This window comes from Pollicipes pollicipes, unplaced genomic scaffold (assembly GCF_011947565.3).
Source record: "Pollicipes pollicipes isolate AB1234 unplaced genomic scaffold, Ppol_2.1 Scaffold_5724;HRSCAF=6776_pilon_pilon_pilon, whole genome shotgun sequence".
NCBI classification, from domain to species: Eukaryota; Metazoa; Arthropoda; class Thecostraca; order Pollicipedomorpha; family Pollicipedidae; genus Pollicipes; species Pollicipes pollicipes.
The window spans coordinates 1,703,225-1,729,207 of record NW_023596746.1 but is presented as its reverse complement, the minus strand read 5'-3'; the positions used below and the strand labels follow the sequence as shown (position 1 = coordinate 1,729,207).

The window sequence follows — 25,983 nt, the reverse complement described above, 5'->3', positions numbered from 1 at the left end:
CGAGATCGTCTTCTATCTATTGCCACACGCCCCGTCTCCAAGCCACTGCAGAAACAGCAGCCACTACCCCGGCCTCGACCGAGGGAGCCGGATCGACAGCCGCTGCTCTCGCGCTGTCGTGCTTTACTGGCCACGCCTGACGAGGAGCGCACGAGGCTGGAGCGGGCAATGATCCGCCAAATGATGAATAGGCTGGTGGAGGCTGTTGAACGGGTGTTGGGGGGGCATAGGTGAAGGTGCTGTCGATTGGTTGGGAAGAGTATTTAAAAAATGCATAAGGATTGCGTTAGATGTAAGGCCCGGCCAGTCGGTCGGTCCCAAATTGTTAATAAAATAATGTTAAGTGGTAACTTGTCTAGCAAACACTTCTACAAATATCCGTATGAATTGCGAAAAGTCCAGAGGAATATGTGATCAATGGGGAGCCATCTACGGTAGTTATGGATGTTTTCTTCATGATGAAAATGATGCAGCTCAGCATAACCTTCAGAACATAGATGTCCTATGCCATTACATGGCCCTGAATGCAGTGCTGCCTTGCTCTCGGATATTGGTCCGTTCGTTTCGTTTCGTTCGATTTGTTCGGCTCGTTTCAGATGTAAGGTTCGATCAGAGTCAGCCGTGTGGGGACAGCCGGGCCTGGCCAGTGGCCGTCGACGGCGGACAGGAGCAGAGCTTAGATAAGGAATACCGAAAGAAGGACCTCCGCCCTGTGATCTGGTTTTTTACAGGAGAAACTCTGGCTGCATGTTTTTGTCACAATGTTTTTGGCAGTAAGCATTTGAAGCTTCCGACTTTGTTTCCGCCTAAAATGCTGTGGCAACTTTTATTCCTTGAAAAGCAGCCGGCGAAGTATAGGCGCATGCAAACTCTGGTGCCTATAAGCCATTTATTAGCACTCAAAGTTCCGACCGGCCTGTGTCTAGGTTGTATCTTGGAGGCAAATGCAGATGCCTCCACAATGCCTCCTGTTGAGGGGCATGCCTCCCTAATGGCCCGAAATGCTTACCCCCTGATAGTATATTGCGTTCCCAGGGAAAACAATGTTCAAGTTGGACGAATGATCTCAGATAGCCGGATAGTCATATTTGCCAAATGGCATGGATAAGTCGGAAAGGCAAGATTGTGCACCGGTGTGAAACAGCTGGAGGTGTACATCTAGCACAGGAACCGCGGCATTTAATTATTTCCGAACTGTGTTATGTGAAATAAAAGCGGGCAATGTACCCCATCTCTACCCCTGCCTCCGGTCGCTGAGCTTGCTTGCCTATAAAAATTCCTGAAGTTTATACTGACCCTCCCCCCCCCCCCGCCTTGAAACGTTTCTACGCCTGTGCCATACGGGGCCATTCTGATCTGTAGATAGTCCATTATTGACTGCAAAGGGCCCAGCCCGGGATGTAGCGGGCCCACTATGTAATCTTAGGGAGTCCATTTGAGCATTTTGGAGTATGCTCCCCCTCCCCCCAACTTGAAATAGTTCCCGTGTCCCTGATTGGAACGCTCATTCGTATGCAGTGGTATCGTCAACCCCAGTTAGGCAGTTTAAATCTAGGCTCGATATACACTGGGCAGACATCGTTTATGATATCCCATACCGATTACATCCCTAATGTGGGACTGTTCTGTTATTTAAACGGGAGCCTGAAGAGACCGGAGTGGACAGGACAAGTGGCTTTTCAAATTCCCGACCACCACTAGGTTAGGTAAATGTGAGTATAAATTAGTCACCATGAGCTGTTGTGTTGGAGAACCTTTTGAGGAACCGTTACAAAAGACAAAGCTTCTCCCTGATTGGCTGCAGGTTCAAAACATAAACCGGCTGTTCGCCGGGTTCGCCAAACCGTGGATTTCGCTGACACAAGGACGATACGGGCCTGGGCATCATAGGTACTCTTTGGTACAAGTAACACATCGGAAAGGTAACTACTGCGCATCTGTTGTAAAAATGTTCGACCTGTGAGATGAGGCCACATTTAGTGTATACTTCTCGACGACCCGTTATAAGTAGATGTCTTATGATAGTTCGGGGTTGTGGGGCGCGCCGATTACTAAGGTCATTTTGCTCCCATTTAGTTGACTTCTGACGCGTATTGTTGTAATGAACTTGCACTCTTGTTCGCCTAACGCCCCATATATAGCTTCTAGTTTTTCAAGCCAATCTTCATGACAGCACCATAGCATTGTAAAGTTACTTTGGTTCCTAGTTGAGAACTGCTGGCCTGGCTATGATGGGATTTCCCTGCATTTTCAACGAAATATCTTGTGTGGGAGAGGTTTAGTGGAAATAATGCCTGTATTACGAATAGTGACAGCCTGATCTGGAGTCCTCTTTGTTCAAGAAATGCTTTTGAGCATGTCCTCATGACATATTGTTAACATGAAAATTCCTTGGAATGTTGAATCTCTGCCATGCAAATTGTGGTAACCCATGTGCCAAGAGAGATTTATGCCATATTTGTGATGTTATTGTTGCAAGGATGCTGCCGCCCCATTGGACACAGGACACATTCAGGGATGCTGCTGCTCCATTGGACACGTGACACATTCAGTGTAGCATCATTTTTTGCAGGATGGCTTGCGGGCACATCCCAATAATTGATTGACCTGATGCTCAGTATCAGCAGTAGGACTAGCATGGTGTGACTGTTCCTATGCCAAGATGGATGTAGGTCTAATGAATTTGCTTTTGAGAGCTAATTTTAATTTATTTGCTTAAATTCAGTTGCTCAACCTAGGCAGCAGATAGGGGTTTGGTGATTAATAATATGATTGTTGCTTATACTTGTATGCCCCCTGGAACCTAGGAATGAAATTATGGTCTGGTGTAGAAATAGGTGACCAGAATAATGACTGAAAGTAATGAGAATGTGTGGGAATTAGGGTTTTCATCCCTCCTCTAATGAACATTGTAAGATCACTAGTGCAACACAAATGCTGGTCAGTGTTAGTGATATTGAAGTTTTAACAGGATTTGGTAGGTAAGCACAAATGTTTGAAGCATTTGTAGTTTGACTTTATGTCCGATGTGCCTTACCTGGTAATGTCAGGCAAATCATTTCACAAACATGTATATCCATTGTTTTATGCTGCTTGGCCTTAGTATTTAACAATGTATAGCTGTGTGTTAGTTTATATGTTTATAATTTTCTGTGAACCAAAATCATATAGCTAGGTAAATTGTCATTATGGCCACAAGATGACTTCAGCAGTAGATGTGCCAAAAGTCAAATAATCATAATTCTGTAGTTGTAGTTGCTTCATGCTGGGCCTTAGGTTAAGGTATGTATGTCCATTTCCCACTATCAAGTCTGTTGCAGTCAGCATGCCAAAGCTCATCTAGTTGGGTATGCAGGGTACAAATATAAGCTAATGCTATTGGACTTGAGCTGCCCTTTTGACCCAAAACCTTCACATCTAACCTGCCCAGCTGATTAGCTGCACATATAGTGCCTGTTTTGTTGCTTTGGGGCATAATGCTGAATGGCTTAGTGTGAGTGAGCAAAAGAACAATAGGCAGTAAACCACATGATGGCATGAACAAAAATGGACATCCCTGTCATGGGGTGAGGTCGAGTCACTTTGAGCACTTGATGTATGTCGCTGACTGGGATAACCCAGGGCTGTTGGCAACAACCAGGCAGGCTGTGTGCTGAAGTCAGAGGGTGACATGGACCTTGCTGAGCACTGCAGCATGGAAAGTTCCACCACAAAAGACTTGGAGTGTCACAGTTGGACCAAGAGCTCAGGGCTCGCGCAGCAAGCACTGCTTAGCATGAGCTTGGATCCTGAGAAACCATCAATCAAAATTTTGGACTTAATCATCAGTGTGACTGTTATAAGAACTTTGGACTCATAATACTGAAAAACCAAGATTTGAAGGCCTTTCTCATTTAAGCGATTGCAATGTCTTTGGCGGTTTTTAAAGGTGACGCCACTTTGAGGACAGGATTTCCTCCTGTACTTTTCAGCCAACGAACCCCAGAAGGTATTTTTACGAAGTAAGACTGAGCCACAATACTTCGGTTGGGACTCGCACCTTGGTTCCACAGCACCCCGCTTCCCTCGCCGGCAGCGAAACTGGTCCCTGACGCCGCTCCTGTTCTGTGCTGCTGTAGTCCCGCTGCCCTCGCCGGTAGTGACACTGGTCCCTGACGCCGCCCCTGTTCTGTGCTTCCGCAGAGCGCCGCCATGGCGTTCGCACGCCCATCGGCGTCGGACGTGTCGTACCTGCAGGCGCGCGTGTCGGGCTACACGGGCCGGGCGCGCGCCTCATCGGCCCTGCTGCCGGGCCTGGCGCCGGCGCGGCGCGACCTGACCGCCGAGCTGGAGCAGCAGGCCACCGCCGGCACTGCGCTGCGGGTGTTTCTGCGCGTGCGGCCCCAGCTGGACGGCGACTGTGGCGATGATACCGACGCTGTGGTAGGTACAGTGTGTGAGGGTGCGCTTGCTGGGGTGCTGGACGGGGCACCGAGGTGGATGCGTGGGGGGGGGACGAGATGGGCAGTAGGGATTGCTGAACTGTCCCGCATAGGTGCTAGGCAGGGTGGCAGTGGAATGTTGGGCGGAAAAAGCAATGGGGATGCTGCCCAGGCAGTATTCCAAAAGTCATCCAGTGAGCTGTGCAGGAGGTAAATAGAATGCTACCAGAATTCTCTTCGGCGACCTACGCACGCACAGTGCGTTGGCTGCTGCTCTGTTGCTCTTGAACCCGTAGTCATGACATGTGACCCGGCCGGCCACGTGCCGAGATCGAGGTGCCCAGCTGCTGGGTCGGCCGCTTCACGGTTCAGTGCTGATTGGCCGGTTTTGAGCAAGGGAAGGAGCGACAGACAGGGAGTACTAGCGCAGGGTTGTGAGAGCGTGCAAAAACATCGACATCACTGGCGACCAAATGGTCGAATAATGAACGCTGCCCAGAGGGGTGCTCGAGAGGGTGCAGAGGTGGTGGAGGATGTGTAGGAAGGGTTTTGTGGAGGTTACGGGAGAGGGTGCTAAGGCACGTAGTGCAGATGGTGCTTGGGGGGATCAAGTGACGTTGGTGCCTTCATAATCGTGCTCGCTTGAGATGTTATTATCCTTGTTAACTGCGTGTTGCGTTAAATGATCATATACTGTGCCCTTAATGACGTGGGTATTGCGTTTCATGCGTTTGTTTATTCATGGTTTTGTTTGGCTTGCAGTATGCCTCTTTTCTGTACTCCTGCGTTCTCTGGTAGATATTCTCAACCCATTGCATGTTCCTTTCCCCAGTAAGAATTTGCTGGCGGCAAAATGCGTTGAAAAGCAATGATATGGCGTGCCACCTGGAGTTCTGGTCGTATCGCGGGAGATTTTGCCAGTGATTTTTTTTTTTTTTTGATTCGGCTAGTTTTGTTTTTGGTGGCTGTGGCTTGCTCCGGCAATCCCGTTATTTTCCCACAGGGTGCAGTCCACCTAACTAAAACATTGCCGTTTAATTGTGTGGGTTGTTGGTGTTGCGCAAGTTGTGCCGCTTCCCTTAGAAAATGTTGTGCAAACAAAATTGGTGACGCCCTGTCAGTGATGAAAGAAAGCTGTCAAGCAGGGATGCGTGCGGTCAACCTTTATTCTCTTGTTGTAGTTTCGTGTTTGCGTCGCAGGCAGCACGGTACAGCCGTCGCACCGTTTCGGGGATGAACCATTGTGTATCTCACAGCCGACGTCCCGTTCTGTTGCAGACGAGCCGTGTGCTGGAAATACCTAATAACGTGCACCTGGTGATGAATGCTCCCAAAGACTCGGCCACGTACAAGAACGGAATGAACGGCAACGGCAAACTGGCACACCGGTAATTGCCATGTCAAAATGATGAAAGTGCTCTCAGTGCAGTTTTCAGTGCTGCTATCTGTGGTGTCAGGTGGCGGATGTTGGTGTGGGTGTAGCAGGTAACGTTACCGGCACGTCCTGTGCGACCGTTTGTCGTCCGTGGGACGACCTGCTTAGTACGGACTGGCGCTCTCGCACCGCTGCAGACGCCGTGTCAGGCGAGATTTGGCTGACACTGACACTCCTGGTCGCGTTATACATGCGCACGTACGCAGAGGTGCCCGATCAGCGACGGCCGGCGGTGTGGTGGCGGCGCTGATCACCTCTGCTGAGCTGATGCACAGCTGAGCCCGTGATACACCCGCGCAGGTACACCTTCACCCACATCTTCCGTCCCGAGACGAGTCAGCAGCAGCTGTTCAACCAGACGACGCTGAACCACATCACCGAGTTCATCAACGGCCACAGCTGCCTGCTCTTCACCTACGGGGCCACCAACTCCGGCAAGACGTACACTGCTCAGGGTAGGCGACCGCGGCCCGCCGGCGTGGCCAGCCTGTGGTCGCTTGAACGCCTGTGGTCGTGTGTTCTGGAGGCGGGTCCTTGTCGTTTGAGGAGGTAGATGGTGTGTTGGAATACCCAATGACTGTTCCAGCGTTAGGCGCGTCTTGCCGGTGGGTGGCAGACAGGCATCAGGAAGGTTTTCACGGTGTGCGGACATTATACAGCTCCCAATGCCTTTGACGACGGCAACCCCCTGCAGCTGCCTGGCTGCCGGAAGCGTCTTTTCGTTGGTTAACTCCACCCCGAGGCATTTACCTGTGACGTCACAGGTAGTCATGTCGCGACAGGTTCGGTTTGTAGGGCTTACAGCCTTTGGTATGTAGCATTTCGTGCCTGCGACGTAGCGGTGTAAATATCTTGCGACGGTGTGTGTCAGCGGGAAGCGGGCCTGTTGTGATCTCGCATGGCGTGACGCTCGACGTCACGGCGTGACGGCCCGTCACGCGTGCCGCGAGCGCTGGCTCCGGCTAGTGACACGTCCCTGGCCCGGCTAGCGCCGTCCCGTGGCCCGCGATGACGGCCGCTCGCCGGCCGGCAGGCTCGCCGGAGCAGCCGGGCCTGCTGCCGCGCGCGCTCGACGTCATCTTCAACTCGGTGGGCGACCAGCTGTACGCCCGGCTGGACATCCAGCCGCGCGGCTTCGGCGAAGTGTGTCGCGTCTCGGCGCGCGACGAGCAGGCGGCGCAGCGTCTGAAACGCGACACGCTGCGTCTGGGCTGTCAGCCGGAGTCGGCCGAGCTGGGCGCCTCGCACGGCTCCGAGGACAGTCTGGCCGCCAGCTCGCTCTACCGCAGCCAGGAGAGCCTCGCCGGCTCCATGGGTGAGTGAAGCTCGCTCTACCGGAAGCAGCCGGGAGCGATCCTCCCCGCTTCCGCGGCTGAGTAGAGCTCTACCGCAGCCGGGAGATGTTCTCCCCGCTTCCGTGGCTGAGCAGAGCTCTACCGCAGCCGGGAGCGATCCTCCCCGCTTCCGCAGCTGAATAGAGCTCTACCGCAGCCAGGAGAGCCTCGCCGGCTCCGTGGGTGAGTGAAGCTCGCTCGACCGCAGCCGGGAGCAATCCTCTCTGCTTCCGCGGCCGAGTAAAGCTCTACTGCAGCCGGGAGAGAGTCCTCTCCGCTTCTGCGGCTGAGTAGAGCTCTACTGCAGCAGGAGAGCGGACTGGCTCACGTAACTGGTGCGAGGCTAGGAATCAGGAGCAGGTGATTTGGTGAAACGTTGTTCACTGCGTGGGCTGAATTGTAAATCGAGACATAATGAAAAGTAGCGAATGCTTTTATCGGCAGGTGCATTTACACTTCTCTCTGCACGCACTATCTTACGTGCTAAGAGCATGTATACATATTTTTTTTGCTCGCCAATTCCCGTTTTAAATTGGTGTCCAGTGGTATTGATTGCTGTTTTCAGCGGGTCGGTGTTGAAATAGCAGATCATGGTTTGTCTGTCTCTTTTTGTCTGACCTTGCGCGAAAATCTCCCTAGGTTACTTGCGCTCCTCGACATACCATCCGTCGATAAATCGGATGTTTTATCGTCGTCGTCGACATAAGTCAGCAGAGTTGACCAGCCCGCGGGCTGCCGCTGGCGGCCGGGCAGGAGACGGCTGTGTGACGTCCACCTGTTGTTGCCAGAGTCACTGAGCGACCTCAAGTGTCCGGAGATCGAGGCCCGGTGTCGGGAACCGGCCTCGGTCAGCATGGAGAACCAGCGGGAGACCAGGTGCGTGTGGGCCCGACCTGGTCCCGGGTCGGGCGTCGCCGACGCGACCGTAGCCCTTCTCGACCTGTCACCTGTCCCGGCACTGAACACCATCTCCACGGGTCCTGGCTTGGTCCCGGGTCGGGCGCGACCGTCGCCCCTCCCGTCCCGTCACCTGTCCCGACACTGAACACCACTCCCGCGCGTTCTGGCTTGGTCCCGGGTCGGGCGCGACCGTAGCCCCTCCCGACCCGTCACCTGTCCCGGCACTGAACACCACCCCCGCGCGTTCTGGCTTGGTCTCGGGTCGGGCGCGACCGTAGCCCCTCCCGACCCGTCACCTGTCCCGACACTGAACACCACCTCCACGCGTCCTGGCTTGGTCCCGGGTCGGGCGCGACCGTCGCCCCTCCCGACCCGTCGCCTGTCCCGGCACTGAACACCACCTCCATCTGTCCTGCATTCGCCGAAGTGTTGGGCGGGCCCGGCTGGTCGATGCCGACCTTCCCACCTGGTATTCCCGATAGAATAGCCCACTGATTTGTCAGAAGTCTCTGGTGCTATGGGGCGGAGCTCCTCCCTCGTCAGCCACGCGGCGAGGACTCCGAGGACAGCGCGTACCGACCGTCCTGATCGGAGCGTGGACCCGTGCCGTCAGGTTCTCGGTGTGGGTCTCGTTCGTGGAGATCTACAACGAGTACGTCTACGACCTGCTGGAGAAGATCCCGTCCTCCCAGAAGCGACGCACCGTTCTGCACCTCGGCCTGGACAAGAAGGGCAACACCTTCGTCAAAGGTGCGGAGCTGTTCTGTGGCCTGTGACGAGGTCCGGCCGTCTGGGCGGTGAGGCTGCTCCTGCTGAGCGCGGCCACTGTTCAGCGTCCGGCAGAGCTCGTCTCTCGGTTGACTCACGGTCGACGGATGATTGTTTGGCCTGTGTTTATATCCTCTTTCAATAATGAAATCAGGCTCGCTGACGCGGCTTGCCAACGACATGCACGGACAGCGCTTGTGGGCCGTCCGTAACACTGCCCGGCGTCAGCGTCCGCCTCGCCCAGCCCAGCCCAGCCGCTGCCGTTTGGCCCCCTCATGTCTGCGTGGCGCTCGCCGTCTCGTGCAGCGCCCGTCCAAGCCGTCCGCTGGGTTCGCTGACGTTCGATGAATGTCCGCCGGCTGGCGCCCTGACGCCCACCCCCCCCCCCCCCCCATCGGCAGGGCTGCGTCACGTGCAGGTCCGCACCGCAGACGAGGCCTGCCAGGTGCTGCGCGCTGGCCGGCAGAACCTGCACTTCGCCTCCAACCGGCTCAATCACAACTCGAGCCGCTCGCACTGCGTCTTCACCGTCAAGTTGATCCGCATGCTGGACACGGACAACCCCAGCGTGGCTCGCATCAGCATGTGAGTCTGGCCGGCGCTGCCGTCTGGGCGGCCCGGTCTGGGACACCGCTGTCGTCGGTCACAGCGCTCAGTCGAGGTTGTGCCCGGGATGCTCTGGCGTAGCGTGATCGCTGCCCCCTCTCCCCCTTCCCCCTCTCGGTGCCAGGTCCCCTCACAGGACAGCTTAGCCGTGGCGTAATGCTCCGCTCGTGTGCCTCAGGTTGCCTGTGCGTGGCTAGGCCATGACCCCCTCCCCTCCCCCATCTATGCCGCAGGCTATCGGTGTGTGACCTGGCCGGCTCTGAGCGGGTGGAGAAGACCCTGGCATTGGGCCAGCGCATGAAGGAGGCCGGCAACATCAACACCTCGCTGATGGTGCTCGGTCGCTGCATGAAGGCTATGAGGTAGGAGACAGCATTGGCGCGGCTCGTCCACCCCGGGCGTGTCAGTGGCCTGGTCGTGGACTCATCTGTCTTGGGATCGGCAAGTCGGAGGCTCCATTCGTCTTGTGGACAGACCTCGCTGGCCTGTTTCCTCCAAGGTGTGGCGATGCTGGTGCTTGTAGCGTTGTTACATGTGTTAATAGATAACTTAGCGATCATTATCAGGACCTGCGTTTGCGTCCTCGCTGTCGTGGTGAAGTGAGCATTCCCGAAACCATGCGGGTCAGGCGCGGTACGTTGCAGCGCTCCACTCTGGCCAAAATACTCGGAGGCGTGGGGCCCAAAGGGGGCCCCGCTCGGGTTTACCAAACTGCTGCTCGCACCGCGGCTGGGCGGTCTGCGGGTCTCCGCTCGGGGTGCCTGGCTGCGCGTGGCGCCTTAGGGTGTCAAGGGGCGACGGCGCTGAACCGCGGCTAGTGCGAGGAGGAGTCCCCCCGGTTACATGTGGCCTTGTGGAAGGAGTCGTCCGCCCCGTACAGCACTTGGGTAGCCGTTGGGGTATATGTAGCTATACTGATAGCGTTAGAATATGGGCGTTAGTTAAGGACAGCGCCAGTTCCCTGCGCGGCGTGGTGCATATATACCATTTACAGACTGTCATGTAGCACATTATTTCGTCCGCAACTAACGCTATGCTTTCAGCTGTCTGGAAGAACGTTGTTTCGCCAAATCCGTTCGGATCGATAGTGAAAGGGCCGTGGCGTAGCGCGGCCGCGCGGAAGCGTACGGCCGGTCGGGACTAAGGCAGTCGGTAATGTGATGTGTGCTTCTGCTCGGGGTGCTGCTGCTGGATCATTTACGTTACCGCCACGCGCCACGGTGTGCGGCTCATAGTTGGTGACGGCCAACGAGGTCCTCTGTTTCATGGAGATGGGTTAAGGTGGGCTTTGAGCTGGGGCTTAATGGTCTTTACACCTCATTATAACAGCTTCTTTGATTAACCTCCGGGCTTTGAAAACTTTTGATCCACCTTTACTATGCTAGATCCCTAGCCGCGTCGGAATTCTAGGCCACGAGAGAGCCAACTGCACTGCGAAACGTGCGTCTGGGGCAGACTGGCACGCTCTCTATCCCTCCCAGCAAGCGTGCATCTGGGGCACGATCTCTATCCCTCCCAGCAAGTGTGCATCAGCAGGTGTGCATCTAGGGCACGATACCTATCCCTCCCAGCAAGTGTGTATCTGGGGCACGATCTCTATCCCTCCCAGCAAGCGTGCATCTAGGGCACGATCTCTATCCCTCCCAGCAAGTGTGCGTTTCGGGCACGATCTCTATCCCTACCAGCAAGCGTGCGTCTGGGGCGCACGGCACGATCTCTACCCCTCCCAGCAAGAAATTTCTACCTGGTAATGGACGTACAGCTCTGCTGGGACCAGGTGGGTGAAAACCTCTGGAAACCAGCTGCTGGCGATAGTAGCGGCAGCTCTTGTCCTGCCTGCCTGGACTCCCACGGCCGCCCCGGCTGCCAGCGCCCTTTGGCAGAGGGCACGTTTGGAGCCCGTTTGGCTTCCGCGGCCGCTGACGCTCGGAGACGGTCGGCCAGATGGTCCACACCTCCCGCCTCGTGAAGGCGGGCTCCGTCGGAGGGCAGCTGGCCAGCTCGGCCTGACTGGGAGCGTCAGGAGAAGGCGGCGTTTTCCGCTCGCTCGCCGTCGCGATGCGCGGCCACTTCCCGTTGGTGCCCTGGACATGCTCCTTGTAGGTGTGTTCTGCCACCCTCTTTCCTCACAGAGCAGTCCCCCCCCCCCCTCCCCCTCCACCCGGCTTGCGTCCCCCGACAGGCGCCGTGCGCGCGTTTCCGCTTCAAATGGTATTACCGACCCCTCTGTCCCTGTGCAGCTGCGGCTCTTGACCGGTACCCTCCCGGCATGCAGACAGAACCAGACGAAGACGGCGGCGGCGGCGGCGGGCGGCCCGGCCCTGGTGCCGTACCGGGACAGCAAGCTGACGCGGCTGTTCCAGTCCTACTTCTGCGGCCAGGCGGCGCGCGTCACCATGATCGTCAACGTCAGCCCCAGCCCGGTCGTGTTCGACGAGACCATCCAGGTGCTCAAGTTCTCAGCGCTCGCCAAACAGGTGAGCACCGCGGGCGCTGTCGTGCGCGCTTGTTGTGTGCGCGTGCGCGTGTAGCCGAGGTTGACGGTCGGGCGCGCGGTGCGGGGGCAGTGCCCTGTGTCTGCGTTCGTGGTCTGTTCTGGGCGCCTGTTTGTCGCGACCGCTAGCTGTGGGACGTCATGAAGTTCGTTGGGTGAGGCCGGAGACATGTTTTCGGGGGACGGGAGAATTGCCGCTGTACTTTTGATGGCCGGCACATCCAGATGACCCGGGGCAGAACGAGGCGAACGTGTGGGTGAGGTCGCACTGGGCCACCCGAACCGCTACCAGGCCTAACTCGCGACACCCAGCTGCGGAGGGGACTGAGCCGCCGGCTGTGGCGCCGACACCGGCGCGCGGTGACCCGTGCCCGGGCCGGCGGCAGGTGTCGATCCAGCCGGTGGAGAAGCGGCGCGCCCCGTCGCGCTTCTCCACCATGGTACGCCGCTCGGTGCAGGTGGCGGCTGCCGCCGTCGGCGCCGCCATCGGCCGGCCGCGGCCGCTGCTGGACGTCACCGCGCTCGACGAGACGCAGGGGGACGAGCACCAGGTGAGGGGCGGCTGGCGCGGCCGCCTGGAGCCGTCGGTGCTCCTCAGGCCGGTGGGCGGCGCCGTGGTGGCTGGCGTCGGTCGTGCAGGCGGCGGACCCATGGCGGATCCCGGCTCGGCCCGTGCCGCCTCCGTGACCCTGACCCACTCTTGATCGTGGCCTGGCGCTTGACCCGATCGCCCTGCCCTTCGGCTCGATCGTCCTGACGTTTGAACTGGACACAACCCCTGAACTGTGGTCGTGGTTAACCTTTTGCCGGTTCGCTTTTGTTCCTCACTAAATCGTAACAGCAACTTTAACCTACTGGCAGATCTAAGCGGGATTCTGTACCGCTTTCCCATGCTCAGGAGCCTAAATGTTGGTTTTCGGGTTAATGGAGCATTATCCGAAACCTGCCCCTTCCCTCCCCTCGCCAGATTCGGTGTTGGATTCGGCTGAGACTGAAAAATTATGCCTCCCCGGCGGGGGGTTTGGGTGAGCGCGATCTGACGTCCCTCGCCCCGCCGCGTGGCAGAACCTGCTGGACCTGGTGGAGAAGCTGCGCCACGAGCTGGTGGAGACGAAGCGGGAGAACGCCGGCCTGGAGGCGCGCATCCGCCAGGAGCTGTGCGAGGAGTTCGCCCAGCACATGGTCCAGATCGAGAAGGACTGGCAGTGAGTTGACTTGCCTGCCGCCGCTGGCCGGCCAGGGCAGCGTCAGGCTGGAGCGAACCCGGCCAACGATGAGTCCGCACGGTTTGCCGTGCTGGTGTGTTCGACGCGTGCTCAGACAAGAAAAGAGGGCTCTGCGCTGGCGGACAAATTGTTTCCCCCTTGCCCGCCACTTCCGTCGTGTTTGAGCAGCGCCATGGTTGCATTGGTCACAGCATGGGCGTTACATGGCCACGCGTCCGAACAAGTCCACGAACCCCGGCTAGCATCACCGTCTCCATTGTCGTCAGCTCAAGACTGGCCCGCGTTTGCGAACCACTGACCGGGGCATGAGCGCATCGCGTCGCGCCTTCTGTATCGTACGTTGTCATTTCATTTGTACTATGCAGCCCGTTCCGTTCCCAGTTTCTGTCACGGTTCACCACTCCCGCTAATGTGCGCGCTCCTCTCGGGGCTGCGGCCGCGTGCGGGAGCTCGGCGTCACGGTGTGACGTCACCCTGCTGCGGCCGCGCGCGGGAGCTCGGCGCCACGGTGTGACGTCACCCTGTTGCGGCCGCGCGGGAGTTCGGTGCCACGGTGTGACGTCATCCCGCCGCGGCCGCGCGGGAGCTCGGCGCCACGGTGTGACGTCACCCTGCTGCAGCCGCGCGCGGGAGCTCGGCGCCACGGTGTGACGTCACCCTGTTGCGGCCGCGCGGAGCTCGGTGCCACGGTGTGACGTCATCCCGCCGCGGCCGCGCGGGAGCTCGGCGCCACGGTGTGACGTCACCTCGCCGGCAGGGACCGCATGCAAGAGACGGAGCGCTACATGGAGTCACGCGCGGAGCTCCAGATGAACGAGGTGGCCAAGAGCCTCAGGGCCAAGTACTCGCGCAAGCGGCGGCGCACATCCGCCAGCGACGACGACGGGGGCGACGCGGACGAGGCGGACGACGACGAGGCCGACGAGCTGGCCGTGAGTGGGGTGGCGGCCGTGCTGGTACCAGCCGTGGAAGGACCTGTGGAAGTGCGCTCAGTAAGGATCAGTAAAGACCAGTTAGAGCGACCAATACGTTTCCAAATATTGATGATAATGATAGTTGGGGTCTAATGCATATCCGCTTGTCCGCTCGTCGTAATAACGTCCCACCGACTAACAGGACAATTTCAAGATGGATGCATGTATTATGTATCATGTGTAATGCGATGGTGGGGTGGCAGGGTCCCAAACCCAAGACCAGCAGGTCTAGAGCGGAGCGCCCCAACCACTGTACTATGATCGCTCCATGACGCTCCGTCCGCTATTCCCGACACCGACATAACTAAGTTGGCTAAAATACGATTGCGATGGCCTTAATGACGTAGGTCCGCCTGGTGCCTGCCGGTGCGGGGGTGCATCACTGGACCGCCCGGCGTCTGCTTGTGCGGTGGTGCATCACTGGGCACGTCTCCCGCCTGTCGCCGTCGCCGGTGCCCCCGCTTGTTAGTCGCCCGCCGAGCCGATCTCTGCGTGTTTGTCCCGACGGCGATGCCCGCTGATGACGCCGCCTGGCCGGTAGGAGGCGCAGGAGCGAGCCGCCGCTGCCGAGCAGCGCTGCCAGCTGCTGGAGCAGCAGCTGGAGGCCGAGGCGGCCGACCGACGCCAGCTGGCGCAGCGCGCCGCCCAGAGTCAGGAGGAGGTGGCGCGGCTGGCCGTCCAGCTGACCGAGGCGCGCCAGGCCGGCGACAAGCTGCAGCGTGACTTGGTCAGTGGCCGGTGGAGGCGCAGCCGCTATCGCGCAGCCAGTGTGGTGTGAGCTGTGGCAGGACCGAATGGGCTGACTAAGCTGTCATCCAGCCACCGTCACTGCTGCAGAGCTGCCAGACTGTGAGACCGGGCTCGGTGGCCAGCCGCGGTCGAGTGACCGTCACTGGTGCGCTGCGCTGAAGGCTGCCAGCGTGTCGCGAACTGTGGGGACGCGATTAGTGTAGTTCCAACAAGCGGAAGATCAGGCATTCTGTGTTGCTTGGACGGCCGTCGGGGCCGGACCAGTGTGACCCGACCTGCAGCCGGACGTGTTCAGCCAGCGCCGGTCCGTGCCGTACCGCGGTCAGCAGTGGCTGCACGGCATCCGGATGTAGATGGTGCGGCCGGCCGCCGCTGTGTGGTGGCTGTCTGCCGGCACCCTGTACCGGGCGCCGCTGCACACCCCCTGCCCTGTCCGCTGCGGAGCCGGGGCTGTGTGGTGGCTGTCTGCCGGCACTCTACACCGGGCGTCGCTGCCCACCCCCTGCTCTGTCCGCTGCGGAGCCGGGGCTGTGCGGCCCCTCGCTGACCCGGCCCGCCTGCCGCAGGACGAAGCGGAGGCCCGCTGTCGCCGACATCTTGAGAGCAAAGCGGATGACCCGCTAGTGGCGCAGCTGACGGAGCAGGTGGCCAAACTGCAAGATGATCTCAGGTACGGACGCTTCGACGTCGGTCTGTGTACTCCTCGGGTGGCCAGTATACAGACACGTGGCTTATGGTGCTGTCATCGGAGCCGCCAGGTGCAGGTCTGACCTGCGACCATGGGGTGCTTAGGCAAGATCATCCACAGAAACTTATCACGTGTTGGCTGTCATGTGCTTGACATTGTATGCTTTCACGTGAGCCGTACCCAGCCTCCAGCGCTCGACTCCCGTAACACCATGGCGTCCTGGTGCACCAGCCACCCTGCTCCCCGGCATCACGCTGTCTGTCCGGGACCGCGCTGTCTGTCCGGGATCGCGCTGTTTGTCCGGGATCACGCTGTCTGTCCGGGATCGCGCTGTTTGTCCGGGATCACGCTGTCTGTCCGGGATCGCGCTGTTTGTCCGGGATCACGCTGTCTGTCCGGGATCACGCTGTCCGTCGGGCATCACGCTGTCCGCCGGAGATCGCGGTGCCCGCTGCAGACGTCAGGTCCGCCCCAGAGCCCAGCGTCCGCCCCAGACGTGCCGCCCGGCATCACAGTATCGCTGAGGCCGGCGTCGGTTGCGGCCGCCAGGTTCCGGGACATGGACCTGCGAGAGACCCGCGAGTACCTGCAGGAGGGTGGCGACGAGTTCCTGCAGCTGGAGGCGGCCAGCGAGCGGCTGCAGAAGCAGGTGGCGCTGCTGGAGGCCCGTCTCACCGAGCGGGACGAGACGCTGCGTGACCATCTGGTGAGCGGGCCGCCCCGACTGGCGGCGGCGGCACCGCTGCCCCGGCGCCACAGCGGGTCGGTCTGGTCGGCGGTAGCCACGTGCCATCAGGTCCGCCCTGGAGGCTCCTAGGAAAAGACCAGTGTGGAAAGTAGAGCGAATTGAGCTTGCCACCCAGAGAGCCGTGGCGCTGTGACCACGGAGTGTCCGCTGCCACCGGGGAGTGGTGTCGAGAGTGGCCCGGCCGATGGTCACCGCTCCACTGGCGACGTCGGCTGAGGCGTGCTCGTGGGTCGCCAGGCGCACCAGGAGGATCTGGAGCAGCTGCTGGCCGGCCGCTCGCAACGCATCGCCGAGCTGGAGGAGGAGCTGCAGCGCAGGGCGGACCGGGTCAGTAGCCAGTCGAGCCTGGGCCCGCGTGCTGACATCCTGCGGCCCGCCCGCTACCCGCCGCGCACTGCTCTCGACAGCGGCAGCCACTCGTGGTGCGGCATCCGTAGCGGTTGTCCGTGGTGTCGCGATTACGGCTATAGTGATTACGGCTATATTGGTGTCGTGATTACGACTATATTAGTGTCGTGATTACGGCTATATTAGTGTCGTGATTGCGGGTAGATTAATGTCGTGATTACGGCTACATTGGTGGTATGGCCGCAGGCGGGTATTTTCGACGTGATGGGCCCTGACTAGGCGCTTCGCTGTGGTTGGTTTGCTGGCGCCGGCTGTCCAGTGGCCTGACCCATGGCTTTTGGTTCGGGGGTTGGCGGTACTCTGGCTTAAGTGCGCGACATCACCCACCGCGCTGCCACCTCTGGGCGGAGGCGGTGGGCGACGCCATTGTATACTAGCCACCGTGCGCTGTCTGGCGGGACACAGTGGCTGGTAACGCCCATGCCGGCGGCCGGGCGAGCCGGCGGTGCTGACCGGTGCCGCCTGGACCGGACAGTGTGCGTGCGGCCAGCGGGCGCTGGCCCAGCCGGCGGAGCTGTCCATCCGGGAGGAGGAGGAAGAGGCCGCCACCGTCGAGATGAGCTTCAACAGTCGTGTCCGCTCGCTGCGCACCAAGACGGGCGCCATGCTGCGACAGGTGGGACAGCGCCGGAGGAGGACGGTGGGGGGGGGGGGGCTGCAGGGGCCTATCCGCGCGGTGTGGCGGTGCGACCCCGGCCCCGTGAGCTTCACGTGCTCGTTCGTACGCCGGGAGCCGACAGCTGAAGATGGCCTATGCTGTCACGGTTCTCTCGCAGAGAAGGTGCAATGTTCATCAAGTTCAGATAGTTCAACAGCCATCAAGTTCAGATATGTGAAGGGATGATGTAACTTGTAGGAAGTATTGCATGCAAGACTGCTTATAGTAGTAAAAGTCCACCTGAAGGTGTCCGCGAGGGTGCGCAGACGCGCTGCTTTCCCTGCCGGTGCGATGTGGAGGCTGCAGTGTGTGCGTTGCCCGGCAGGTGGCTAGTCCGATGCAGGCCGGCACGCTGCAGCTGCGCGCCCAGGTGGAGACGCTGCAGGCGCAGGTGTCAGATCTGACGCAGGCGCACGCCGCTCTCCAGCGCCAGAACCGACAGCTGGAGGAGAAGGTGCGGCTGGTGGACGTGTGACACTGCACTTGCCTGCACTGGCGGCCTGTTTTTGCATTCCTTTTATGAAACGTTCCTTTTCACTGTGGTATCGTATTCAGTATAATGAGTTACCGCGACCTCAATACCATGGGCTTAAGTGCCGGGAGTTATGGAGTGTTGATGCGTACCAAATCCAAGATGGAACCAGGCCAGGCATAATAGGAGCTGATGCCACTCGTGACGTGTATGAAGGAAAGTGGGGAAGTAGGCATTATGTTGGCAGCAGCAATTAGACTGCTCCAGGTGGGAACCGGAGTTTGGAGGAGGAGGCGGCAGCCGTAGGCAGGAGACATGATGTTGGCCTGTGACGACCGCATCACGCGGTCTGGCGGCGGGTGATGGGCTGTAAGGCTGTCGTGCCCGCTGCCAGGCTGTAAGGCTGTCGTGTCCGCTGCCAGGCTGTAAGGCTGCCGTGCCCGCCGCCGGGCTGTAAGGCTGCCGTGTCCGCTGTCGGCAGGTGGGCGAGAGCCGGGAGGAGGCGGTGCGTCAGCAGCGCGAGCTGGAGCTGGAGCGGGACCTGGCGGCCGGCGAGAGCGAGCGTCTGTTCACCACCAACCAGCAGCTCAGCACCCAGCTGACTCAGCAGGAGCGTGTTATGGTCGACATGACCAAGCGGTACGGGCTAGCTGGCGACCGCCCGCGGCCAGATATCTCCTCCTCGGGCTGTGCTGCCAGCTGCTGACTGCTCTATATTGCCCTGGTGGCATTTGGTTCTGCTCTTTGTTTTGAAGAGCACTAATGGTATTAGCTGTCTTTCTTGTTATCGTCCGGTTGGTATTGTTGGGAAGGCCAGTTTCCGTCACGTTTGCGGAGTCACTGCTGGTAGAAATCTGCTGCTTGGCGACTCGCGCTGCGCGCTGGCGTTTTCAAGCGGAGATTGACGAGCCACCGCTTCAGGCCTCGCGCCTCTCTGGGCTGCCTTCCCCCGCTGGCACGCCGCCTGTTTCTGGGGCTGACCCGCCGGCCCCGCTGGCCCGCCGCTGCAGGTACCTGGCTGCCACCACGCCGGCCCGTGCGGCTCTCGAGAAGCGCTCGGCGCCGCCCGACCTCAACGACACGTGCGGTTTTGAAGAGGCTGAGCGTCAGCTGCTGGAGGAGCAGCGGCAGCAGGTGGCGCAGGAGCGGGAGGTGAGTCGGTCGGCCCCGAAACCGGGACCTACAGTGCGTGCTGGCGACCAGCACAGTTGTCAAACGACGGCGCGCCAGCTGTCCCACTGCGGCCTCGTTGCTTGGCTCACCTCCTTTGAAGTTGTTTTGGCTTGGCGTCCCGGCCTCGGGAGTTTCGCTCAGCCGCTGAGAGTCGCGTGCGTGCCTCAGGACACCGCCGCCGCTGCCGCTGCCGCCGGTGTCGCCGCGGAGGAGGCCGCCGCTGCCGCCGGTGCCGCTGGGGAAGAGGTCCTCGGTGCCGCCGTGGAGGAGGTCGCCGGTGCCGCCGCGGAGGAGGTCGCCGCTGCCGCTGCGGAAGAGGTCCTCGGTGCCGTCGCGGAGGAGGTCGCTGCGCCCGGCACCGAGGCGGAATCGCCGACCTCCCAGCTGGCCGCGCTGCAGGCAGCGAACGCCCGACTGACGGCGGAGCTGCAGTCGGCCGGCGAGCGGCTGACGGCCGAGACGACCCGGGCGTCGGAGGAGCGCGACCATCTGGCTGCCGAGCTCCGGACGGCCGCCGAGCGCCTGACCGCCGAGACGGCCGGCCAGGCCGAGCTGCGGGCAGCGAGCGAGCGAGTCGCGGCCCAGCTTCAGGCGGCAGACGAACAGCTGGCGGCCAAGACGGCTGAGTCGGTCGAGCTGCAGGCGGCCAACGAGCGGCTGACGGCTGAGCTGCGCTCGCTCACTGAGCGTCTCGCCGCCCAGACGGCTGAGGTCGCTGAGCTGCAGGCGGCCAGCGAGCGGCTGGTCACGGCAGAGGCCCACTCAGCCCAGGTTACAGAGACCAGCGAGCGGCTTTCGGCCGAGCTGGCCGAACTGCGCACCGACCGGGACCGGCTGGCTGTCGACCTGGCCGCACTGCAGCAGCAGGCGGAGCAGCACACGGTCGAGCTGGCCGAGCGAGAGTCGGCCGCCGCCGCCGAGCGGGCTGCCGCCGACACGCGTCTGCAGGAGCTGCAGCGGCGCGCTGCTCAGAGCCGCGAGAGACTCGACGAACAGCTGGCCGCCGTCATGGAGGAGCGTGACGAGTTCAAGTGCCGCGCCGATGTGGCCGCACGCCAGCTGGAGGAGCGCGAGGAGGAGCGCGACGATGAGGCGGCCGCCGGCGCTGCTGGCGTGGCCGCTCGCCTGGCCGAGGCGCAGCGCGAGCTGGAGCACCTGCAGCGCGAGTACAAGCGCGCGCTGCACGACAAGAAGGAGGCGGAGGCGGACGCAGCCGTCTGCGAGCGGGAGATGAAGCAGATGCGCGCGCAGCTGCAGCAGGGCCACCAGAGCGACGTCCAGCTGGTGGAGCGGCTGCGCGCGCGCGACACCGAGGTGGAGGTGCTGCAGGCGCGCGTGGCAGCGCTCACGCGCGAGGACGAGGCGTTCGGCATCCTGAAGGCCGAACTGGAGGCTAAGAAGGAGGAGCTCAGACAATGCAATGTGAGTGTGGGTGTCCAACCCACTTGAGTACCCGTCCCAGGGAGATGCGTTTTCCGCGTCCTGGAGGGTCTGCAGCCGCTCTTTAGCCTGCCTGTACGGAAGTCTCTTAAACAAAGTGGGATTGGTGTTCGCGATTGCCTGTGAGGCTGGGGACGCCAGGGTTGTGTCCTGTTAATGATAGCTGCGGACGTCATCTCACTGCTGATTGGCCGGTGCTGATGTCACGTTGCTGCTGATTGGCCGCCGCTGACGTCACTTCGCTGCTGATTGGCCGCCGCTGACGTGCGCCTGTGACCGCAGGTGACCGACCTCCGAGCCCAGCTAGAGCGGTCCGATGCGGAGACCAGTCACCTTAGGGATGAACTGGAAAGGCGCTCCAACGAACTGCTCAAGCTCAACATACAAATCGACATGCTCAAAGGAAAGCTGACGGAAAAGGTGAAACACTATTCTGTGGGGGATGTCCTTGGCCCGTTTGGTGCTTTTGTTCCCCGAATGCAATCCCATGCTCTTTCAAAGTGTGTCGCCAAATCTGCTTGAGCACAATGTCCACTCTCGACCTCGTCTCGCCTCGGCGGCGCGTCCGCCACGCCGGCGCCGTTGTGCGGGGCGGGCGGGCCGACCCGCTCTCACCGGCTCTGCTCGGGACGGCCGCAGGACGAGGACTTGCAGAAGGTGCGCGACGAGCGCTGCCGGCTGATGCAGATGTCCGAGCAGAACATGCGGCGCAAGAACGACGAGCTGAACCGCGAGCGCCACGAGAGCTCGCACCTGCGCGACATGATGGCGCGTCTCACGCCCAAGTCGTCCTCGACGCTGAAGGTGAGCCGCGCCGCGCCGGCCCGAGGACGCGCGCGCCGCCAGCAGGGAGCGACGGGGCGCGGCGCGGGCGCTGGTGCCGACAGACAGCCGTGTTCGCCGCTTGCTGACGACGGCGCTTGTGGCCGACGTGGCGTGCGTGTGCGACGTGTCTTGTTGAGCCGGGCTGACTTGTGCCCGTCGCAATGTTCGTGAGTGACATGGTCTGTATCCGCCGAATGGCAAGTCAGAAATGCCGCTGTGCGTGCCCCAACGAGTCGTCTGTGCGTCCTCTGACGATGGAAGATGCTTTGATGCGCAGCTGAATGTGCCGTGCGTCCTTTCGTTTGATCCAGTTTGGGTAGGAGCATTGGTCGTTTGCTGGATTGATTTACACTGCAGCAATGCTAGCTAAGAAACGGCGCTGCGGCGACACAAATGCTAGTTTGGTTACGTTACGGCGTGTGTTGAATTAGTCTCATCAGCTTGTACGGATTTCGAACAGAAGCTCGATACATTCGCTGGTGATTAACGTCACACACGCACACCGCAGTGGTGCTGCGCATCAGATACACCATAACTCGCACGTCTCTGACCTGCGACAGCCTTTCCACTGGTGAAGCAAGCGCATGGTCCCGTTTGAAACCGACCCCAGTGTCAGCACCCCACCGGATCCGTGCGGCGTGTTCTGTGCGCCAGGCGGAGCTGGACGTCGCCAGGGCCGAGAGTCGACGCAAGAACGACCGGATCGAGCAGCTGGAGGCGCGCCTGCGCTCCTGCCGCGACGACATGGCCTCGCTGACCGCCTCCACGCCCACGCCCACGCCCACGCCGCGTCGCGCCGTCCCCCGCGCGCCCTCCGTCGACATCGTGGCTGAGGTGGGCGGACGGTGGCGACGGCTGTGTGTGGGACGGGGACGCCGGGGCGGGGTCGTGCCGACGGAGCCTGGCGATCGTCCGTCCCCGGGCTGGCTGGCTGCTGCGGCGGCTGTGTACGGCCGGGTGTGCCCGGACACCCCTGCGCTGTGCTTGCTGACTGGTGACATATTTCGCCTCGGCTGTTAATGATCCCACCGGAACCCGGCTGGGCGGGCTGAAGTTTCCGGCGCGCGGACGAGTGGCGCCGCTGTGGCGTCGAGCGCAGCTGCTCCGCGCTTGGCGCCGTGACCGCTGTGTCTCAATGGCCCGGCGTCTTGCCTGACCCCGTCCGCGCCCCTCATGTCTGACCCCGCCCGCGCCCCGCCTAATCCCGTCCGAGCCCCGCCTGGCCCCGTCCGCGCCCTGCCTGACCCCGCCCGAGCCCCGCCTGACCCCGCCCGAGCCCCGCCTGACCCCACCTGCGCCCTGACTGACCCCACCCGCGCCCTGTCTGACCCCGCCCGCGCCGTCAGGTGACCGGCACGGACGGCGATGAGGCCGAGGTGACGCCGATGGTCCTGCCGAGCCGACCTCGCTCCGGCCGGCGCACGGGCCGGCGGCCCCCGCGCGCCGCTGCCGCCTCCGACGTCGAAGGCCAGGTGAGCCCACCCCGACGTGCAGAGTCGCCGGCGGTCTGCGTACCGACGAAATCAGGATTGTTTAGAGTAGTGTGTTGCATGCAACGATCGAGATTTTGAATTGCTCGGGTCCGCCAGCTGGCCTCCTTCATATGTGGACGGTGCAGCGCTGTGCTGAGCTGAGCCTGGCTGACGCTGAGCCCGTCCGGCCGGTCAGGACGCCGACCAGACTGGCGACGACGAGCCGCCGGCCTCCCAGCGGCGCACGCGCCGCACCACCAGGGCGGCGGTCCACTTCACCGACGAGAACGACGATCCGGACGCGTCCGACGCGTGAGTGGCGCTGACTAGCGGCGGCCGGTAGAAGTGTGCTGCAGGTCGCGGCTCCAAACGACGCCGCTTTATCGGCTTGGTCGTTTGGAATTGTTACCCGCAGCACACACGCGCTGACGATCGCTTATGGCTATGTGCCAGTAACTGGCACCCGTTGATATGTACTGGATCGCGAATCGTTATGTACCAGACAGCCCTGGCTTATCGGCTGAGTCGTCCGGTACATAACAAATTATGCGTCCCTGTGCCCCTGGTGCCGCGTGTACCAGGCCTCCCAGCTCCCCTTCACGTTCCCTGTCTGTCGTGCCTCACTCCCTCAACATCCAGAGAGCCGGTGATCTTACCACCGCTGGTGACAGCCTTACTCAGCTGTCAGCTTTACTCGACTGTTCATGAAGGCAGAGCGAGGAGCATGACAGTCCCGATGTTAATTATGCGTCCCTGTGCCCCTGGTGCCGCGTGTACCAAGCCTCCCAGCTTCCCGTTACGCACGTTCCCCGTGCGTGCGTGCGTGCGTGCGTGCGTGCGTGCGTGCGTGCGTGCGTATGTGTGTGTGTGTGTGTGTGTGTATATGTTTGCGTGACCTCCGTGGTCGTCCCCGCGGTGGCCCGGCGTGACCGCTGTCCGTCGGCCGGCAGCGGCTCGTCGGTGTCTCGCAGCAGTCGGTCGCGGGCGCCGCTGGACGCCATCACCGAGACGCAGCCGACGACGCCAGCCGACCAGGCGCCGCCGGCCCGGCCCGCCAAGTCCACCACCACCAAGCGCAAGCTGTTCAAGCGCTGCTCCGACCAGATGCTGCAGTGCTCGCCGGTGGAGGTGGGCAGACAGGGGGCACGCCTCCAGCACCCGACGCGCGTCGCAGCTTGCTTGCGTGGCGTTTGGGTTCCATTAGTGGTCTTGCTGTGGACTACTGGGTGGCTTAGTGTGGCCAGTGTTTCTTAGTTCAGATTTAGTACCAACGTCATCACCACGATAGGGTTTTCCTCTCCGCTGTTTATTTTCCAGGAGACGCAACGGCAGCGAAATGGCCAGCGGCGTGGCAGGGGTGCGTTATGCACCCTCGGCGCACGTCATGTAGTGTCATTTTAGCGTCATGAGGAGTCGTTTTAATCCGCGTTCGACCTTGCTCACGAAATTGATAGTTATATTCCTATTGAATTGTAATAACACCATTGTCTTGTTCTTAGGAGTGTAGCACCAGATAGATGCTACGGGCGAAAATGGTATTATGAACCCAACTAAATGGAGTGAACACTAAAGCTATGCTTTGAGACAACTGTGCATGTGAAAAAGTGCGTACAAATGGAGACAGCGACACAATGATGATAGGTCGGATGGAAAAGTAGTATGCGCAATTAAGTACCTACGCAATTAAGCGTAAGCAAATATACGTGAGTCATCGAGTTTGCATGGAAGTGGTATGTATGCAAAAGTTTGTAAGCAGATGTTCGTACTGTATGGAGCACGTATATCGACTATTCGCATTTAAAGGTTGTGGGATAGTTATGTACGCTATAATTGTTCGTAAGCAAAGGCTGGTAGCGGATTAAGTTCGTTTTAAGCGCGTACTCAAATGTTTGTAAGCATGGGGTATATAATAACACAAATATTTATATGCGTAGTGTGAGCGGTGTGCGATCGACGTGCTGCGGCACAGTCAGTGCTGTCCGACGCCCGCATCGGTGTGCCGTGTGTGATCGATGTGCTGCGGCACAGTCAGTGCTGTCCGACGCCCGCATCGGTGTGCCGTGTGTGATCGATGTGCTGCGGCACAGTCAGTGCTGTCCGACGCCCGCATCGGTGTGATGTGTGTGATCGATGTGCTGCGGCACAGTCAGTGCTGTCCGACGCCCGCATCGGTGTGCCGTGTGTGATCGATGTGCTGCGGCACAGTCAGTGCTGTCCGACGCCCGCATCGGTGTGCCGTGTGTGATCGATGTGCTGCGGCACAGTCAGTGCTGTCTGACGCCCGCATCGGTGTGCGGTGTGTGATCGGTGTGCTGCGGCACAGTCATTGCTGTGCGACGCCCGCATCGGTGTGCGGTGTGTGATCGGTGTGCTGTGGCACAGTCAGTGCTGTCCGACGCCCGCATCGGTGTGCGGTATGTGATCGGTGTGCTGCGGCACAGTCAGTGCTGTCTGACGCCCGCATCGGTGTGCGGTGTGTGATCGGTGTGCCGCGGCACAGTCAGTGCTGTGCGACGCCCGCATCGGTGTGCGGTGTGTGATCGGTGTGCCGCGGCACAGTCGGTGCTGTGCGACGCCCGCATCGGTGTGCCGTGTGTGATCGGAGTGCCGCGGCACAGCTGGCGCTGCCTGACGTCCGCCGACTGTTTCAGATCGCCGAGAAGCACGTGTCGCCCCGGAAGGTGGTGACGCGCAGCCTGCGCTCCCGCAAGAAGTGACGTGCCGACGTCGCTGGGAGCGAGCGGTGCCATAGCGGGCGAGCGGCCGCCGTCGGTCGCAGCTCGGGACGCCGCGGGCCGGCCGGTCGGCCTCCATAGTGGACTGGTGCTGAGAGCGGACTCGAGGTGTTTTTGATAGGTCAGATGGCTGGCTGGTGAACTGGCGACTGGACGGGCGACGGTGTGACTGACCACACCCCGCCGAGGCGCACGGCCGCGCCGGCCCCGCTGTCCGCGCAGTGCGCCGACGCTCGGTCCCGACAGCCGTTACTGTGCGATATGTCTCTTCCGCTCCGGTGGCGCCATCCAGCCTGTGCGACGTGCAGCACTGAGACACGCGTCTGAAACCACGCTCACGTCTGCAGTAGGCCCAAACTGGTCTCGTGCGGTAGGCTGAATCCCGCGGAGGCGGGTCTTATGCTGCTGTTGGATGCGCTTCCGATTGTCATCTGTTTTCTGGTGTGGCTATGTGTT

General features: G+C 60.6%; 2 protein-coding genes across 2 annotated transcripts; both read left to right on the top strand.

Annotated features, from left to right (window-relative positions):
- Positions 1-1,837: 1,837 nt before the first annotated feature.
- LOC119102291 (kinesin-like protein KIF20A) lies at positions 1,838-15,261 on the top strand. The gene is made up of 15 exons (XM_037225657.1): positions 1,838-1,922; positions 4,183-4,422; positions 5,700-5,809; positions 6,157-6,311; positions 6,890-7,171; positions 7,979-8,066; positions 8,704-8,840; positions 9,260-9,443; positions 9,698-9,826; positions 11,740-11,941; positions 12,345-12,509; positions 13,024-13,163; positions 13,942-14,116; positions 14,700-14,717; positions 15,190-15,261. Exons 2-15 carry the CDS (start codon positions 4,192-4,194, stop codon positions 15,259-15,261), a joined length of 2,088 nt encoding a protein of 695 aa, XP_037081552.1. The 5' UTR covers positions 1,838-1,922; positions 4,183-4,191.
- On the top strand, positions 15,262-25,509 carry LOC119102290 (rootletin). The gene is made up of 17 exons (XM_037225656.1): positions 15,262-15,339; positions 15,475-15,578; positions 16,146-16,221; positions 16,582-16,611; positions 17,228-17,368; positions 17,736-17,864; positions 18,364-18,521; positions 18,893-19,034; positions 19,302-20,477; positions 20,778-20,915; positions 21,135-21,299; positions 21,975-22,154; positions 22,667-22,745; positions 22,788-22,792; positions 22,989-23,104; positions 23,743-23,920; positions 25,444-25,509. Exons 1-17 carry the CDS (start codon positions 15,262-15,264, stop codon positions 25,507-25,509), a joined length of 2,961 nt encoding a protein of 986 aa, XP_037081551.1.
- The last annotated feature ends 474 nt before the right edge of the window (positions 25,510-25,983 follow it).